General features: G+C 37.8%; 2 protein-coding genes across 5 annotated transcripts in view; one reads left to right on the forward strand and one right to left on the reverse strand.

Moving 5' to 3' along the window:
* The window catches only part of HS2ST1 (heparan sulfate 2-O-sulfotransferase 1), a 224522-nt gene extending 223083 nt beyond the window's left edge, over positions 1-1439 (reverse strand). For 2 of the 3 annotated variants that reach the window (XM_037826724.1, XM_037826725.1), the window contains exon 1: positions 966-1277. In XM_037826724.1, the coding sequence (XP_037682652.1) occupies positions 966-1089 (124 nt within the window). In that variant the 5' untranslated portion in view covers positions 1090-1277. The other variant, XM_037826726.1, reaches the window with a different exon arrangement.
* A 298-nt stretch (positions 1440-1737) lies between these two features.
* The window catches only part of SELENOF (selenoprotein F), a 40565-nt gene continuing 23088 nt past the window's right edge, over positions 1738-19214 (forward strand). Inside the window, exons 1-2 of one of the 2 annotated variants that reach the window (XM_037826728.1) lie at positions 1738-2118; positions 12442-12609. In XM_037826728.1, coding sequence (XP_037682656.1) covers positions 2035-2118; positions 12442-12609 — 252 coding nt within the window. In that variant the 5' untranslated portion in view covers positions 1738-2034. The remainder of the gene's footprint in view (positions 2119-12441; positions 12610-19214) is intronic. The other variant, XM_037826727.1, reaches the window with a different exon arrangement.

Here is a 19214-nt window from a genome sequence, read left to right on the forward strand (position 1 = left end):
TTTCTGGTCTTTTACAACTTCACAGTCCAACTTTTTGTACTTCGGTCCCTTTCACACACTAAAGTAAGCATCGCTAACTCCTTACAGGTACTTAACCATATGGTTAACTTTTTGCATAATCTTACTTTAACTTTCATAAACGTAAATCTCACTAATTCCTCTTCAGATTTCCCTCCTCTCTTAAATGCACTACCTCACCAGTGCCGCGGAAGAACGTATTCATTCGCATTCCTAAGCCCAACACTTTAATCAGTTTCCCTCCACTAAAAAAAGAATTTAAAGCCCCGGATGGCTCCTTTCGGTACTTCATCTAAGCTAATTATTTGCTTTCCTATCCTGTCCTGTCCTGGGCAACCTACCTATTCCGTCAGTTGTATGGTCCCTTGCTGCCCCCAGCACAAGAGTACAACTCACTACAAGTATTTCTTTTACTACTCACCAACATTTCCAGCATCTCCTTCCATTTCTGCCCATCTATCCCTTAGTGTAAACTCCCATCCCCAAAAGATTCCGTAACCAGACGCCAACATTTCAAATTAGAATATCCCTCGCCTGAATAGCCGGGGCTTTCTGGACGACTTTTAAGAGAACAGAAGAGGCTGAGCATTCCTATCTCCTCCAGCAACACCCGCTACCCACCGAGTTCTGTCTCCTTTTGCTCTCTCTCTCTCGCCGTGGAATGTCCACTTCGGGACAACCCTTTGGCTGGGGGAAGCCCAACCTTGCAGCCCCTGCCCCGTGATCCCGCAAGCCCAGCACGCCACTCAAGCTAAATTCGCCCCATTCATTCTTGGAGACTGTGCTCTCGATGCCACCCCGTCCCAGATCTCTTTGCAACCTCTTTCAGCCTCCTGCCCCCCTGAGCCAGTCCCCAGGTTAGACGAACGCCCACTTGCTCCGGCTACCACGTCTACCCGGCCCGGCCCCTTCCACATCACTCAGCTCGGAGTGGGTCGGCTCCTCACCTAGCTTCGACCGGGACTCCTCCAATTTCTGTATCTGGTTCTCCAAGAAGAGCATCGCCACCGCGAAGGCCACCACTGCCAGCAGCTGCAACTTAGGCGGCATCATAATCCTGAGGAGCCCCATGAAACCCGCTGTTCGGGATCAAGACATACCGCGGGGGGCGGGGAGTGGGGCCCCGGAGGCTAGGGAGACGCCAGGAGGAACCCACCGAGTCGGGAGATAGGCAAGGAGAGCGCGATAGCGAGAGAACCACCGCAGCGACCCCCCTTCTCGCCTCCCCGGTCCCCCGCCCCCAGGCGCCAGCACCAACGCCACCGGTACCCGCTTCTCTTCAGCAGACTCAACGGCCGCCCCCTCCAAAAGCCCGCGCAGCAAGCACAGAACGAAGCGGCTGGCGGGCTCTCTCCTTCCTCTACTGCTTCAGTCCCCGATCCCCGCACCCGGCAGCTTGCCGCCTCCTTTCCTTCCTTCCTTCCCTCCCTCCTTTGCTCGGGGCCGCGCGCTGCTCACCAGCGCCGCGGCTGCGGCTGCGCCGCCCTCAGCCCCGCCCTCAGCCCCGCCCCTTAGCCCTCCCCCTCCGCTACCACGCGCACGCATTCACGTACGCTGCTCGGCAACCAGAAGCTCCACCCCTTCTCCAGTTCGGTCGCGCTTATTGGACCGAAGAATCGCTGCACTTCGCTCTCGCTTCGTGTTATGGTTGGTTTCTTTCTGCCACAGGTCTCAACCAAGACAGCATTCGATTGGGTAAACTCCGAGAAGGAGGCAGGCAACTGGTGAAGGCCGGGTTTCTTGGCTGCTTGACGGAATGTCGTGGATGAAAGGAAGGAGCCCGAAAATGCACAGATTTAGGTAGTTTAGGAAAGTGCCTGATTTGGGTTATCGGAGGGACCCAGCGACAGTCTTAATATTTGGTCACCTCTAAGGTTTCATATGCCTGTAGTTAATAAACATCTCTTCAGAGTGAGATATTTGATGGTAGCGGCGTTTAGCAGCTTGTTTGGGGTCAGGCTCTGGAGTGGACGCCCCTACTGAGGGGACCTCTGGGCAGCCCGAGACCTACGGAAGATGGTGGCGATGGCTGCTGGGGCAAGTGGCTGGCTTGGGCCGGTGTTTGGACTGAGATTACTGGTAGCGACGGTGCTTCAAGCGGTGAGTAGAGATCACCTTCTTAGCTGCCCCAGGACTAATGGGAGGAGTTGCAGCTGAGGAAGACGGGGACATTAGACCCGGTTTAGGAGCCACACTTGAAGAGGGCGGGAGGACGGCTTCTTCAGCGAATGCTGAGGAGGTGTGCGACGTGGCTTAATTCCTCGCTTGATGCTTATCCTTCCCGACTCTGGGTTTCTGCGGTGCTGTTTCCTTACTTCAGACCGTGTCTTGGGTACTTATCTTTCCTTACAAAACTCCAGCAAGAAACAGTCCGCAAATCACAGAAGGGGAGAAAAAAGCTCAGTAAAGCTTGGACAGGACTGAAGGTTGTTTCTAAACGGGCAGAAATGCGAGGGACTAACTACCATTCCTTATGACGAGGCTCCCAAGTCTTAGAGGATAGCCCTCAAGTTTTGGGTCCAGCCGTACAATTCCTGTTTACCTCTCTCTCAATTGTTAGTGTTCTCTACTTCATGATTACTTTTTCCTGCGATCTTCTGTGGCATTCACCGTTGGGTGCGTTAAACAAAGCTGTTGCAATGAAAGGAAACACTCTATACCATAGAATACTTTATATCTAAAATGTGTTTTTTTTAAGTAATGGCCTTTTCTTCTTTTAAAGTTGCGCATTGTAACCAAGCTTTTTATTTCGTTTTTCCCCCATTAACAGAATAGATGCATTCTTTAATCTTTGAATGGGACAAGGACAATTTTGACTGACTTTCCTGTTCGTTCACGAAACAACTACATATTGTTTAACTCCTCATATGAGTTTTACAATCTGTGTTTTACTGTTTGAATAATAAGATATTTTTATAGGCGCTGTGCTAGGAACTTCTGCCTTTCTTATCTCAGTGTAATTCTTCAGGTATTTTCTTTTCTTAGCCTGCTGAAAAGTTTTCTCCTACCAGACCTGGTAATTTGGTTTATGCAAAGTTTTGGGGGAGAATTAGGGATACCCCCTAAGCCTCTAAATACCTCTGCATTTCTTTCATCTACAGATTTTAAGTACATGCTTGTTGGCTTTTACTACAAAGGTGGATTCTTTACTTTTCTGATTAAGAGGCCTAATCCCCACTCAGGCATTTGGTGCCTTAGAAATTCCTGGAGTCCCTTCCCCAACTTAATTTTCTACTGTTTTAGGTTGTTTACCCATCCTAGGTCAATTCGGTTAAGTTCATCACCAAGCAGAGATAAGAAGGAATAACCTTTGAGGTGCCTTCTCCTGATTTCCCCATCTCTTTGACTGTTTTAAGTTATCTGTGGCTGTTTAACCACAAAACTTAGTGGCTTAAAACATTGATTTCTCCTAATTGTCTGAGATGGTTGGGCACTTCCACTGCTGATGTCCTCTGGCCTCATTTATACAGCTGTGTTGAGTTATTGGGTCAGTGGGACTGGAAGAGCCAAGATGGCTTGATTCATAGTTGTTGCTGCTAACTGAGGCAAATTGGTTTTCCCTGTGGCGTTTCATCCTGCAGTAGGCTAGACCAGCTTCTTTACATGGCAGTCTCAGGGCAGCACTGCAAAACAGAATTAAGTTTTGGAAGTCACATTCATCACTTCCACCACAAAGTATTTGGAAAGCAAGTCACAAAGCAAGCCAAGATTTCAGGGGTGGGGAAATAGACTCCGTCTCTTCATGGGAAGAGTGACAGTCACATTAAAAAGTATAACGCATACCAGAATAGGGGAAATTTATGGCTATTAAACAATCTACCACAGTGACCATCCACAGAATCCAAGCCAGAAACTTCCTTTCCTTACATAATTCACATTCAGGCAATTACCAAGTCCTCTTGATTTTACTTCCTAAATATCTCTCAAATCCAGCCACTTATTATTAACTCCTTGTTCAGGCCACCATCACCTCTCTTCTTAGAAATAACAGCCTTCTGCTTCACCCTTTGAATTGTCTCTTGTCTACATTCAGAATCTAAGGGTTGACTTTGCAAGCTTCCTGATTGCCCAAGCCAGAAATGAGTTGCTTTAAATTTACATATTTCCTTTCATTCTCCAATTCCATTTAGTCATTGAATTCTTAAATTTCTGATCCTTAAATATTCTGTTTCCACAGATAGTATATAAATTCAGGCCACCATCTTTGCTTGTTTGGAATTACCACAAGAGTTTCCTAACTGATCTCCCCATCTCATTTTCTGCCTTTCTAATCTAGTCTCTACAGTGCATCCAGAATGATCTTTCTGAAACTTAGAGTTGAATGGAGCTCAAAAGAGAGAGACCCTGTCTTTCCTGTTCACTGTTTTGTCTATATAAATTAATACAAAAGCTGACATATAAATGAAATATTTGTTGACTGAATCAGGGAATCAATGAGCAAAGGTCTGAAGACATGGACGTGTGAGACCTCCTTGAAAACTACGTGAAAGGAATACTTGTCGTTTATCATTTATTTCAGTTTGTTTTATAGATCTCTGCTATCGGTGGTCCCAACCACAGATGCTTGGATTCTGTCTTACATCTAATTCAAAATCTCCTTGTAACTGTAAAACTCTAGCTAATAAGTACACACCAGACTGAAACCTTTTGAGGATAGGAATCAACGTATCCATCCTTTTGTGAATTTGACCCCCATAGGGCTAGCATCCTAACTTACACACAATAAGCTACTAAATAAAACTGTGGGTCTCTTAATCTGTGAGCATTCATTTCTCAGATCACATGACACATGTTTATTTTGAGCTTATGCAGTAAATACCAAAAGTTCTGAGTTAACTCCCATCCATTGGCTTTTCTCTTTGAAGAAAAAAAAAAACAAAACATCAAGGTAATTATACTACTTAATTATTATGAGAATCATTTTCTTGGAAAATAACTTTGTTAGACACATGTTATTGAATAAATCCTATATGTTGGTGTCATGCAAATCAGTCTCAGACAGATGCAATCAGTTGGACATTTGAACTGTGAGATCCCCAATGTAGGCACAACCAGTGTGTCTTTTCTCAAATCATAAAGAACAGAGACCTTCTAAAGGCCAGGCAGCCAAGCTGTTTCATGGGAAGTCATAGTATAAACATGGCTCACAAATACAAAGATAGTAAAAAGGCCTTCCTTTACCCTGACAGCTGAACTTTCCCACCCAAATGATACCAATGTTTCTTCCAGCACTGTTTAAATTTTTGTAATATTTGGATGGAATTGTACATGAGAATTCCTAGTTGTTTAACTGATTCTACACTGTACTAATATGAGAACAGTTCACCAAGAGAAATCTAAGTGTATAATTAAGCCTCAAACCAGAAAAACAAAACATCAGCTACTCTAGGGCAAACACAATAATTCAGAGCTCCCATCAACTCATAGTCCTATGAAAAAAATCATCAAATCCATATGGGTTTCTGGTTGTAGTAGAATAAAGTATCAGTGGTTTTGAGTTATACCCCCAGACAGTTTTACTGGTCACCGCCCTCAAGAGTTAACATTACCAAGATTCTTGCACATCTAGAGAATGTTCATTCTTAGTCTATTTGGTCTCAGGTTGAATGCATAAATCACATATGCACCTTCCTTTAATACCAGTCCTTCCTGAAAACCAGAATTAAATCTCATAGCCAGTGGGTCCTTAATGACACCTTCCCCTTCTTTAAAATCTCACTGGCGACTATCTGACACTCCTGGACCTAGAATTTCTCTTTCCCAGCTTTACTGAGTAATTGAGCATAGTGTAAAAATACTGACTTAAAAGTGCCACAGTTTTCCTTACCTCTCTAAGGCCCACAGTATCCGATTCTTGCCTCATCTTCCCCTGCTAGGCGCTCACTCAGACAATATGAACAATGTCATCTGCCTTCTGCAAACCCAGCCTTTAAAAGGTCTGACTGTTTTACCCTGGACAGTCTTAGATAGAAACTCTGCAAATAAAAGTCCCGTTGTTTATTGTCAAGGTCATAATCAAATAGGGGAAAAAAGCCAAAACTGCTGGGTTATTAGCCATAATCATATTGTTCCACCCTAATATTCCCAAAGACATCCATGCTACACAGCCTTTCTCTCAGTGTTCTCTGTAAACTCTGCTTGTTGAATTCATACCCATGATACAGTGTAACCTGGTAGAAAGAACACTAAAGTTTAAGGAAATCTATTTTCTAGTTTTAACTGCTAATGATAATTTATGTAATGTAATTTAAGGCAAATTAATTTACTCTTGGCCTTGATTTCCTTATATCCTTCCCTATAAAGAAAGGTGGTTAGTTAAAATGCAGGCTCACATTCCCCTTCCAGGTTTGCAAAGTCAGATATTATCTTTTCCTTGCATATTCTGTCATTATATTTCATACCATATTACACTGGTCCGTAGCTTAAACCTCATCATAGCTCTTTCTGTATCTTTATGTCCCTCCACTCCTTCTGCCTCCTTACCAATTAGAATGTAGCCAAAGGGAATACAGGGTCTATTTTTCTTTTCTGTTTTTTCCCTCACACCTCACAGGTATTTGTTCATTTTTTAGTTCATTTGTGTTCCATGCAATCAGAGTCAGTAATTTCAGAATATTTGCAGTTTGTATAGGTCATTGATAAACCCTACCCACTCCCAAAATACAAAATGACTCAAGAAAGAGGAGTCCTAGAAGTCAGAACCAGGAACTTTCACCTTTGTTGAACTGTTTTAACTTCCATAAGGAAGGTTTATACAAGTATATGCAAATCATGCCTCTTTCTTCTACCATGACTACTGTTTTTTCTGTAATAACTAGCATTTTTAAGAAAAGAAACCAGCAAAAACCTTGAAAACGAAAAGGGGTATAGAGACTTGTTTAAAAAACAGTAAAAATTAGAAAAACGCCTCTATTTCACCATTAGCCCAAGAGGAGATAAAGCCAGGTAGACTTAGAGTATTTGGCAGTATTGAAAATTAGCCAAATCTTTAGGACGTGACAGATGAATAAAAAGAAAATGAGGGAAGGATTCTTTGACACCTTGAGGTTAAGCTACTGCTATGGATAGGATAAAACTGCCAGTGGGATTTAGCTTGTACTTTCTTAATTCACACCTCTTAGTCCTCAGGCTAGACAAGTTAGTTTTATCATTGCTTCTGCACCTCCGAATAGCTGTAACTTCAAGTTAATAGTAAGGCATAGCTATTAGCATTTCAATGAAGTGACAACTGGGAGGTATCAAGTGATTTAATCTGAAAGTACGTTATGAGTATGCTTAAACTTTAGAAAAGTAGTGTTTCAGGGCAGCCTAAGGGAGCAGTTTACTAGAGCATCCCAGGACCAAGTGATTTTCAGTCTTTTCATTCAAATTGTGTATAATATTTCTTCATTCAGAAAGGTGCTGTCCTGAGACAGATGCTAGTGTGATATTGTATATCAGTGATTCTGAGACTTCCATTTTTACAGGTTAATATCCTGGATAGTTCTTATTATCAGTGGGTCACACAATTAAAATTGTCTACATTTTTGTTGTTATTCTTAGTGGTACATATAATAATGGTGCATCATTGATCCTGTGAAATAAATGGTAGTTAAGAACAGTGGATGAAGGTTTTGAGGGCAGGCCAGGATTAGAATCTTGATGCTGCCTCCTGTTGTTTCTGTGTAGTCTTAAATGAGTTACCTTCTAGCGTAAGCCTCTGTTTAGGGAATAATATTGGATTTTAGTGGTAATAATAGTACCTATTTCATAGGGTGATTAAGGTAAAATGGAATAGTAATGTAAAGTGCTTAGCAAAATATCTGGTGCTTTGTAAGAGCTTACTCTAGTGGTTATGTTTCTGTTGTTCATTTTCATGAGTGGATTTATTTCCCAGCACTATGAACAGAGTGGCTTAAAGCAGAAATTTATTCTCTCCTGGTTCTGGAGGCCAAGAGTCTAAAATGAAGGTGTTGGCAGGGCCGCATTCTCTCTAAAGACTCTAGGAGAGAATCATTCCTTGCCTATTCCAGCTTCTGGGGCTCCTGGCATTCCTTGGCTTGTGGCAGCATAACTCTGAATCTCTGTCTGTATCAGTTTTCACATGGTCTTCTCTGTGTATCTATATGTCCTTATCTATCTCTTACAAGGGCACTTTCATTGGATATAACACCCATCCCAATCCAGTGTAATCTCATCTCAGTCCTACCTAATTATATCTGCAAAGGCCCTGTTTCCAATAAGGTCACATTCTGTGGTTCTGGGTGGACGTGAATTTATAGAGGACGCTATTCAGCCACTACTTGGGATTCATTCTATAAACCCATCTAGTTACTTTTGTTTCATATTTGAAGTCTGTTCTAAGTTAGAAACCTAACAACAAAAACCAAGTAAGGGGCAACTAATCATATGTGTGTATAAATAACATAAAATGTGTAGCCAGACTTTTTGGAAAGGTAATGTTACAGTATAGTTAACCCAGTTTCCCTGCTTATAGCCCATATCCACAAGGAGCTCATTAATACTAAGAAAATAAGTGAGTAATGCATGGGGCAGGGGCAGTCAGGATCATGTCCTTCAAATCTATGTCTTTTCTTACAAGTGTGGCTAATTACTTTTGAATCTGTTTGGCCTTAATGTGCAAATTTGAAGCTATTATTTATTTTTTTGGTAATAAAAGGATGGGCAGGCATAATTTATAATTTTGAACTCTTCTATAAATATTTAGTGTTTGGTATTTATCTCTAAAATGCTTAAAAATATATTCTGATATCCTAGGTAAGATTCAGAGCCTTATGTCAAAACTAGTTAATGATAGCAGCCAGAAAAAATTCACTCATAAAGCAGTTTATCTTGTCTCTCTCCTACACTCACCCCTGTCTAATATAATACTTAAAACATTTATATAGTGTTTTGTAGTTCTTAAGTGTGCTTTCACAGTGGAGGGTAAGAAATACCTACTGTATACCTCAAGCAGGATACTAGATGCTTTCTGTACATTTTCTCATATAATCCTCAAAACTCTGTGAGATAAGTGATAATTATCCCTGTTCTGAATGAAGCTCAAGAGGTAAAGTTGCTCTGACTGATGTTTGAATCAAGATGTCTTCAGACTGAAATACGTATGTTTTGTGTAACCCATGCCACCTTCAGTAAGTGATCAGTGATGACTCGAATAAAACCAAATAGTCTTTTGAGTTCCTTATTTTGTAAAACATACTTTGATAACAATTTCTTAAATTTGCTAAGTGGTTCAGTTTTCAAAGTGATGTTACTTTTATTGCCGGTTTCAATTACAATGATAAATTACTCCAAAAGTTATTTAAAATAATTTATTTTGATCATAGAAATTAAAATAGGGTACAGCAGAGGAGGCTTTTTTGTTCCATGGTGTCTCAGGATTCAGCTGAGAAACTTGAATTCTAGGACCGGAACTCATCTGAAGACACTCTACTTATACGTGTAGTACTTGATGCTCATTGTTGACTAGGAGCCTTCACATTGGCCTCTCCATGTAGTCCGTCTAGTTTAGGCTTTCTTACAGCATGGTGGCTAAGTTCTAAGGGTGAATATTTCCAGATAGAGTGCTAGACAGGCAGAGGCTGTTTCCTTTTGTGTGACCTGATCTCAGAAATTAGGGTGTAACATCTGCTGCGCTTTATTGGTCAGAACAGTCACAAGCCCCCACCCGAACAAGAGGAATGAACATAGACCCCCACCTCTCTGTGGAGGACTGCCGGCATGTGACCATGTGGGATGGTGTGACTATGTTGATGTGATGCATCTTTGTAAAATACAATCTGCCACATTGCTGTACTTGATTTCACATTAACCTGTGAAACAGATCAGACAGATCACTTTAAAAATGGAGAAATTAGCCAAGGTACTAGTAAAAGTAGTAAGGGTCTTATAGCAGAACTAGAGGAATCAAACACAAAAACTAACCAATAAACTCATAGGTCTTTCACACTAGGCTGGGCTACTTGATCTGTTTTGAAGATTATATACATTCCGTCATTGAAGGGAAAAAACATAAGATGTTTTATGTTAATAGATCATTGATTAACATAAGACCAGTGGGACAGTCAGCATTTTGGGGAAGTGAGCCAGCAGTACTTGAAGTTTTTTACATTGGGAAATGCAACTGGATTTTAATACACCTGGTCAGTCTAGAAAAGTGTCTACAAACTGCAGCAGGTGGGCAATATCCTTCCAGCCACCTGTTTTTGTAAATAAGATTTTATGGAACACTGACACACCTATTTATTTATGTATCATCTGTGACTGCTGTTTCAGTACAATAGCAGAGTTGTTAAAGTTTGGGCAGAAAACATATGGCCAGCAAAGCCTAAAATATTACCATCTGGTCCTTGATGTAAAAGTTTGCAGACCCTTGGTGTAGAAGATAAACTAGTTGCAGTCAAACAATCTGAAATTCCCCTTACTTGAGGCTGTGGTTCTGTCCAGTTCATTTGTTCAACAAAATGTGAGAACTATGAGAACGAGTATAAGGCTTGGAAATGCAGAGAAACAACTTAATACTTGCTCTCAAGAGAGCTCACAGTATTGTTGGGCAGACAACAGTCTTAGATTTGTAAAGTACAGTGTTGTGAGTGGTGCTTTTTTATACCTATGCACAGAATTCTTTCTCAGAGAAGAACAGTAACATGGCTAAAGATTGGAATCTGATTTTTTTTTTTTCAGAGAAGGTATCCTGGAAGATTAATAAGTAATAATAAGTTGAAGAAGTGTTAGTAAAGACCCTTAGACACAGGGAAAAGTACAGGCAAAGACATGTTGGAGTAGACATTTTATACTTTAGGGGACTACAGGAATTCATTATAGCTGGAAAGTAGAATGGGATTGGGGAAGAAATGAGAGGTAGAACTGGCAGTGACTATTTTCTCCCCTTTGGGGCAGGAAAAGATAAGAGAGCCTTTTAAGAGACAGAATTGTCAGAACTTGTTAATTGATTGTGACACTGGTGAAAAAGACTGAGGAATCTGTGATGACTGACTTGGACAATTAGGTAGTCAGGGAAAATAGTGCCATTTTACTAAGACTCCAAATACATGAGAAGGAATGGATTTTAAAAGAGAACATAAGTTTCACTGTTGGAGATTTCCAGTTTGTGTTATATATGCAACTTCTAAATGAGGCATCCAATGGGCTGTTGGCTCTAGAAGCTTGTCACTCCAGGAAAAGATTTGGGAATTTTCAATGAATGGGTATTTAAGGACATGAATAGAAATGAGGCTGTCCATAGAAAGTATGTAGTATGAAGAGAGGGCCAAAAAACAGAACTTTAGGGAACAACACCGTTTAAGAGATCCATAGAGGAGGGAAGAGAAGGAAGGACATGCCTATAGAAGGAGCAGCTGGAGTAGCAAGAGACGTTGGAGGATAACTAGTAGAGTGGTATCACAGAAGCCAAAAGAGAGAGTTTAGTTTCAAGAAATGGCTGTTTTGAACATCTTTGCATTTGGTAATTTTTGGCAAGTTTAGTGAAGTGGTGGGGTTAGAAACCATGTTATGGTACAAATCAGAAATGACAGAATGTGGGGAGAGTGATTAGAACTAGAAGGCTTGAATACACTGAAGGACTGAGTTATTGACGAAACGAAGCCCCTGAAAGATGGGACAGAATCCAAAGCATAGGTAGAAGAATTTGCCTCAAGACAGTAAGTAAAACCATATTCACTGAGACATGAGAGAAGGATAGACAAGGAAAAAGAATTAATATTTTTGAAAGTCTGCTTTTACCAGTTATTCTAATTGGTTACTTTACATAAGTCATCTCATTTAATCTTTACAACAGGTTTTATGTAAGAAGGAGCGCCCCCTGCTCTATCAGTGAAATTAAGGCTTATGAAGGTTACTTTGCCCACAGTCACCCATCTACTGAATGGTAGAGCTAGTACCAGAACCCAAGTTTTGTTTCTGATGTGCTCATGCCAACCCCTACCCTTCCCATACTGGACCGCATTGCAGATATGTTTGTAAGGTATGATAGGGACCTAGAAGTTAATATTACTCTGTAGACTCATATGTATAGGTGCTAATTTCTTAAAATGAAATGGGAACTTTTTTCTTCTAAGGAATTTCCTTTTTAAAAAAAGCCATTGAATTTAATAAAATAAAGATATTATATGTAATATCGTACATATTGAAATTAATACATATTGTCTTTTTTTGGTAAATCTGTATTTTACCAAAATACAGTTTTTAAGGGAAAGGCCTGTGTGGGATATGAAGGAAGTAGGAGAAATCAGAAAAGACTCTTATATAAAGTCACAGGTTTTAAAAAATCAAGAATTTGTCTCTAAATAAAACATTTCAGTAACTGCTCTTCAGTGTGTTAGATTTTGATGGCCCGTTTCCCTTTATTTGAAAATTTTAAAATACAAATATGGATATGTGTTATTTCTCATTTTTTATTTTCAGGTATCTGCATTTGGGGCAGAGTTTTCATCGGAAGCATGCAGAGAGTTAGGCTTCTCTAGCAACTTGCTCTGCAGCTCTTGTGATCTTCTTGGACAGTTCAACCTGCTTCAGCTGGATCCTGACTGCAGAGGATGCTGTCAGGAAGAAGCACAATTTGAAACCAAAAAGGTATTGCTTGCTAGTAGGGATCTTCCATTAAATGGTTTAGTTGAGAGACGGTAAAATACAGTAAATTGCTTAATCAATTTAAGTATAAAGAAGTACCTAACTTTTACAGTCTTTAATTTTGGAAATTCAACTAATTTCTTGCCTGAACCATTACATTAGTCAAAGCAAATAAGAAGGGAAAGTATGGTTACATACCAGGATCCCATTCCAACATATGGTGATACAACAGAGCAGCAGCAGAACCACTATAGCACACTTGGATCCTATAGTTCTCCAGTATTCCTAACTTCTGGCCAAATGAAACCAAAGAATAATTAATTAAGTCCTTTTATTCATTCCTATAAGAACCTAGTATTATGAAATTTGAGATGAAAATAAAGCACCTAATACCCGAAACATAATTAATAGACAATAAATTATTACTTTTAATCTGATAAACAAGGACTGTAAACTTAATTTTAATTCACACCTCTTAATATTTGCAGACACCTAACCTCACCTTTAACTTCTGAAAATTGAGCCAAGGATAAATAGTTCTAAGTAAAATCTGTTATGCTTTGAAATATAATTAAATTCAAACTGAAATTAATAGTGAATTTGCTCAATATGATATCTTCTCATTAAAACACTCAAATTTCTTTAAATTATAAGACGGCTTGAAAAGATTATTTATATTATCCAAATATAACTGAATTAGTGAAATCCGTGTGGGATGAGAAAGAATTTTAACATCTCTCTCTTATGGTTTCTTTAATAATCTCTTTGATTTGTTCATGCTTCACTCTATTTGAGGTGTCCTGGTTCATAAAGCTTTCAGACAGTAATGGTATCTTTTCATTGTTAGGTAGAAAAGGTTTATTCTTAACATTGGGTACAGTTTTATATTTCTAATAAAAGAAAAACAAGCAGATAAGCTTTTTAAATGCTAGTATTCAGTCACCAAAACTTAATACTTGATTTCCCAGTATTGTGAACCAGAAATTCCCAGTTTTCAAAAATGTCTTACATAAGCGAATAATGCATTTCATTGTGTAGAAGATCTCTACACTTAAATCAGTCTTTACTGCATGTAAGTAAAATCTAAACAAGTTTAAAAAACTTGATTTTAAATTGATTAAGATGTAGAACTTAACTATTTTAATATGATCCTTCTCCCTTGTTTGTTTTTTTAAAAGAGATATTCAGGTGGGACCAATTACTAGAGGAATATCTATGAGTCATCCTCTCCTTAAAGCTATTATTCTGTGGACTGTAGTACTTTACATGACCAACAATGATTATTCATTGAGATGCCAATCTGTATAAGAATTAAATGACTAGAAGTATTTTTTAATAAACAATCTTTATCACATACCCCCTTCTTGTGAATAAAGATAATTTGAGAGGGTCTGCCCTTTAAATAACATCAGATGTGCCTAAATTGTAAATTAAGCACATATGAAGGCTATTTTTACTTATTACCTTCATAATAAGGCAGTAGTCCTTCATAATACTACAGTTTTGTGATAAAATTTTAGTAGAACTAATCTTAAAGTAAACACTTCTAACATTAATTACATTCCTGTTCAATTTTCAGTATTGAGCCATGTGTGATATTTTGACACCTTTAAGCAGTTACAGCTCAGCAATAACAATAGGCAGGTAGTCTGCCAGTTAATATGTGCCCAACGAATTACAAGCTGGAATGATTATTAAATTTAAATATAATTGAGCCTGTATATTTACACTTGGAGCATCATCTCAACTATGCTTTTTTTTTTTAATCATGTTTTTTTATTGTGGAATATAACATATATACATCCAAGTGCAGTTTAACAAGTAGTTAGCAAATTTCAAAGAATGTTATGGGTTACAGCATAATATACTTTTATGATAAATCCAGTGTTTTTTCTTTGCTCTTTAGACCCAGTCTCTAAGATATACTTTATTCTCATTAAGCCTTTGCCTAGTACACTGTTGCACAATATGGGTGAATGTTTTTCTTAAATAAGCATAGTGGCACCAAAACAGCAAGAACACTTAAAAATATTATTGGAAATATAAAAGTATTGCATGTTGGGTAAGCCCCCATTTAGGTGCAAATCAAGAAGTAGGAGTTGATTTAGTCTGTATGCTGCTGTCTGGATTATTGGTACATGATCACAGTTAACACAATATATTTCTCACTCAACTCCAGCTTAAGGTGTAATTTTGAAAGCATAGTTTAATTTAATCCTAGTTAATAAAAGTAAAAATCTGCGGAATATAGACTAATGCCTTACATTAAAAATACCTAAACATGGCCATATTTGTGTGTATGTAAATCATACTGTGAATATAAGTTCTTTAAAAGAAAAAGTAATTTATACATAAGAATGTTTTAGTCGTTGCTGTATAATAGAGAAATGTTGCCAGAACACTAATTTTGGCTTTTACTTAGTTGCACACTTTGTAGGTCTGTCCAAGGATGAAGAAGATGAAGTGGCTAAATTTAGGCTTTGATAGCCAGAAGCATAAAGTTCACTCTGAAAAAAAACTTATACACAGACCTTACACCTTTCACAAAAATTAAGTCAAAATGGATCGTGGACCTAAATGTAAAACACAATAGCATAGAACTTCTAGAAGATAACGTAGGAGAAGATCTAGGTAACCTTGGGTTTGGTGATGAGTTTTTAGATGTAACACTGAAAGTATGATTCATGAAAAAAAAAATTGTGGGGAAGTTAGACTTAATTATAAAAACTTCTGCTCTGAGAAAGGCACTGAGAATGAAGAGACAAGCCACAGACTAGGAGAAAAGGTTAGCAAAACACATCTGGCAAAGGACTTGTATAAAACGTACAAAAAAATTCTTAAAAACCAATTAAAAAATGGGCAAAAGATCTGAATAGACACCTCAGCAAAGAAGAAATACAGGCGGCAAATAAGCATATGAAAAGATGCTTAACATCCTATATCATTAAGGAATTGCAAATTAAAACACAGGTGACCAAAACATACCTATTAGAATGGCTAAAATCCAAAACATTGGCAACACCAAATGATGGCAAGGATGTGTAGCAACAGGAACTCGCATTCATTGCTGGTGGGAATGCAAAATGGTTCAGCTACTTTGGAAGACAGTTAGGTACTTTCTTACAAAGCCAAACATAGGGTTAGCATATGATCCAGCAATCACACTGCTAGGGTTTTACCCAAAGGAATTGAAAACTTATGTGCACACAAAAACCTGGATACAAACGTTTATATCAGCGTTATTCTTAACTGCCATAAAAAGAAATGCACTATCAAGCCACAAAAAGACTTCGAGGAACCTTAAATGCATATTGCTAAGTGAAATAAGCTAGTTCAAAAAGAGTTCGTAAGTAACATTCCAAAGGCATGACATTCTGGGAAAGGCAAAACCGTAGAGACAATAAAAAAAGATCAGTTTTGCCAGAGTTTCAGGGAGAAGGGTACATGGGATTTTTACCGCAGTGAGACTGTTCTGTATGGATGGGTTATTTTTGTTCTTTTTATAAATCTTCCCAATTCTGTGAACTTGAACTTACTTATGACAGGCACTTTTTTCCTCTCATCATTCATTTAAGATTTTCATATCTTAATCACTTCAGCTTCTTTTAGGCATTGCTATTGTAGAACTTTTGTCTTTGTCCTTGATTGATTATATGCTCCTATTTCTATAGCTAGTACATGTTTTTTAGATCTTGGTTTATCAAAATCTTGTTGTCATATTGGTTTCTCTTTTCTTCTTCCTTCAAAATATTTATTTAATGGTTTTGAACACTTTCTATTTTGTATTTACACCTCCCTTATTTCTGAACTACTATTCTGAAGGTCAAGCTACTTACCAAACCAGAGCAACTACTTGGAGATTACGCCTATATATGAATCAGTAAGCAGATTGTTTCAATTTAATTTGCTGTCCATTCTGTCTTGATTGTATCAGGAGAAAGTTTAGGGTAATGGTTAAGAGCACAGACTCTGGAACCAGACTACTTAGCTTCAAATGCACTCTCTGCCACTCAGCTGGTGATCTTGGGCAAATTACTTGATCACTCTTTGCCTCAGTTTCTTCATCTATAAATTGGAGGATAATGATAGTACCTACCTTATAGAGTTGTTGTGAGGATTAAATAGCTAATACCTTTACATGGCTTAGAATAGTTCCTGGTATGTAGTGAGTACTAGGTAAATGTTAGCTGCTGGTGGTAATGGCAGTAATAGCAGTAGTAGTAGTATCTGGTTTGCTGATGAAAAACAGGAACAAAAAAATAGAAAATTTGGAGAACTTAGTAAATAGCATAATGATGATCTATTGGGAAAGTAAGGTTAAAAGAATAGTTAGGCGATACACCATAACTGTTGCTCCACTTTAAGCTCCTGGATTAGTTGAATCAAGAGGAAGTATCTTACAACAGACTGAGTAGTATGAAAACATTTATTATTTACAGCTACTTCTATGTGAAACAAAATATAGAAATAAATTAATAACAACAAACATAATCCAAGAATTCAAATTTTCAAGTCCTACTGATTGAGACATTTTAATGAGGAAAATACCACAAATTTGAACTTTGAAAATGTGTGTCATTTTGGTCATTTAAAAATATTTTGTAAAAGATTGCATTTGGGAAGAAAAGGTTTTTGCTACTAAAAGAAATTTCAAAGCCATCTAAAAGGAGGCATTCAATTTTATCAGAACAAACCTATTCTGAAAATTGAAGGAGGCCCATGTTTTAAAGTCATTTTAGAAGAAGGTACATTATTGGTTTTCAAGCTTTTTCAGGTGGCAGAGCAGGTAGAAGCCGTGACATTCTTTGAAACCAAACATATTATAGCAGGTAACATTTAAACTATGTTTATAATATAAAAGTAATCACTTTGTGAAAAACGCAGGCAATCAAACTAATTACAAGTATTTCTAGTTTTTCCCCTAGCATTCGTCTACTACTTATATCTTTAATCTAACACTTGGTAAAATTTCAGAGAAAATTTTTATTTTTCTCTTTTTAATGTTTTTTTTTCCTTTTCCAGTTTACCCACATGGGAGGGTTCATATATTTATTGTGAAGCACAGAATAGGTGTTTTACAAGTGAAAGTAATTTTTTTTTAAACTCTACAGATTGGGAAGGGATTTCTTTTATTTGAGTTTTGGTCTCATTCACAGAATACCGGTATTCCATAGAAACCTAGGCTACACATCACTAAATGCACCATAACTGGTCTACGAAAATATCTCAGTAGTTCAGGTATTTGATAAAGGACTTTTATTTCCACTTACTCAGAAATGTACTTTTCAGATAATGGGGGGTGGGAGGGATAAAAATATTTATCTTCAGTAATGGTCTTAATTCACTAAATTTAAGAAATAGACCTAAGTAGTACATGAAGTAAATTCAAGAGTATAGTTAGATTCCTTCCACTTCCCATTCCATTATCTAGTTGGAGTTAGACTCATTTGAATTGACCAGCTTTATATGGCAGCATTATCATTTTCAATGTGTGTGATATTCTGCCTTCACATTTTACATGCCCTCCAAGCAGGCCAGAGGCAGCACAGAGTTAATATTCATATGTATGTAGTTCATTAGAAGTTCATTCCCTTCTATTTTTACAAGGTTTTCAAGAGACAGTTGAGTTTTCATTTCAACTTCGTTGCTTATTTGAAACTCTACACTATTTTTGCCTCTCATCTTGAAAATGTTAATAGTAATACCTACTGCACAGAGTTACTGTAAAAAATTCAATGGGTTAAATATAAAATACCCAGACTGGCTTCTGAAGGTCCCTTTTGCAATTACAGTTTACAGTTTTAATAATGCAACCCCATTACTAGTTTTGTTGTTGTTGTTGCTTCTGCTTTTGGCTTTTATATAGGGGATTTATTAGGTCACGGATTGACAGTTCTATGGCCATAAAAGTGTCCAAACTGTTACTAGTTCTTATTTTTAATTATCAAATCTTTATTCCTCAATTTACACATTCTTTAGTGGCTCCCATTTAAATAAGTGTTTTTTTTCAAGAATGTATCACCAAATTGTTTTTATTTAAGGCCCAACCAAGACAACATTTAAAATTGATTACATAGTTTTTCTTAATTCTGGTAAAAGAGCAGCAAACATTGGGTTATTTTTAATTTACATGGAAATTCCGTAGCCTGTTTCGGAGTAAATCAGAAGTCAGCTTAAACAACATTATTCAAGACTGGCCAATTTTAAGCCTGTCAGAAACAGAGTGCTGCTAGTGTGTAAAACATAGAAGGATGAAATGGAGGTTAAGCTCACTGTGTGTGAAATTGTAGTTGCTGAAGAAATTTCACAGTTGCTTAAAATAGCTCCACTATTGTAGTGTGTCTGTAGCATCAGTGTATAAACTAATTTCTTCAAAGGAAACAAAAATATAAACAAATATTTTTAACAGACTCTTTAATTATAATATAAAAACATTATTCGCAAAGCTTTTTAAAAATATGAATAATGTTTGGCAACGGTTCAATTTGAGAGTATCACTTAAAACTTGAGTAACAAGACTAAATAATGACACAAGTATTTACTTAATAATAGCCACTAGTATTCATTAAGTTCTTACTCTATTCCAAGAACTTTATGTGAATTAATTT

This window comes from Choloepus didactylus, chromosome 2 (genome assembly GCF_015220235.1).
Source record: "Choloepus didactylus isolate mChoDid1 chromosome 2, mChoDid1.pri, whole genome shotgun sequence".
NCBI lineage: Eukaryota > Metazoa > Chordata > Mammalia > Pilosa > Megalonychidae > Choloepus > Choloepus didactylus.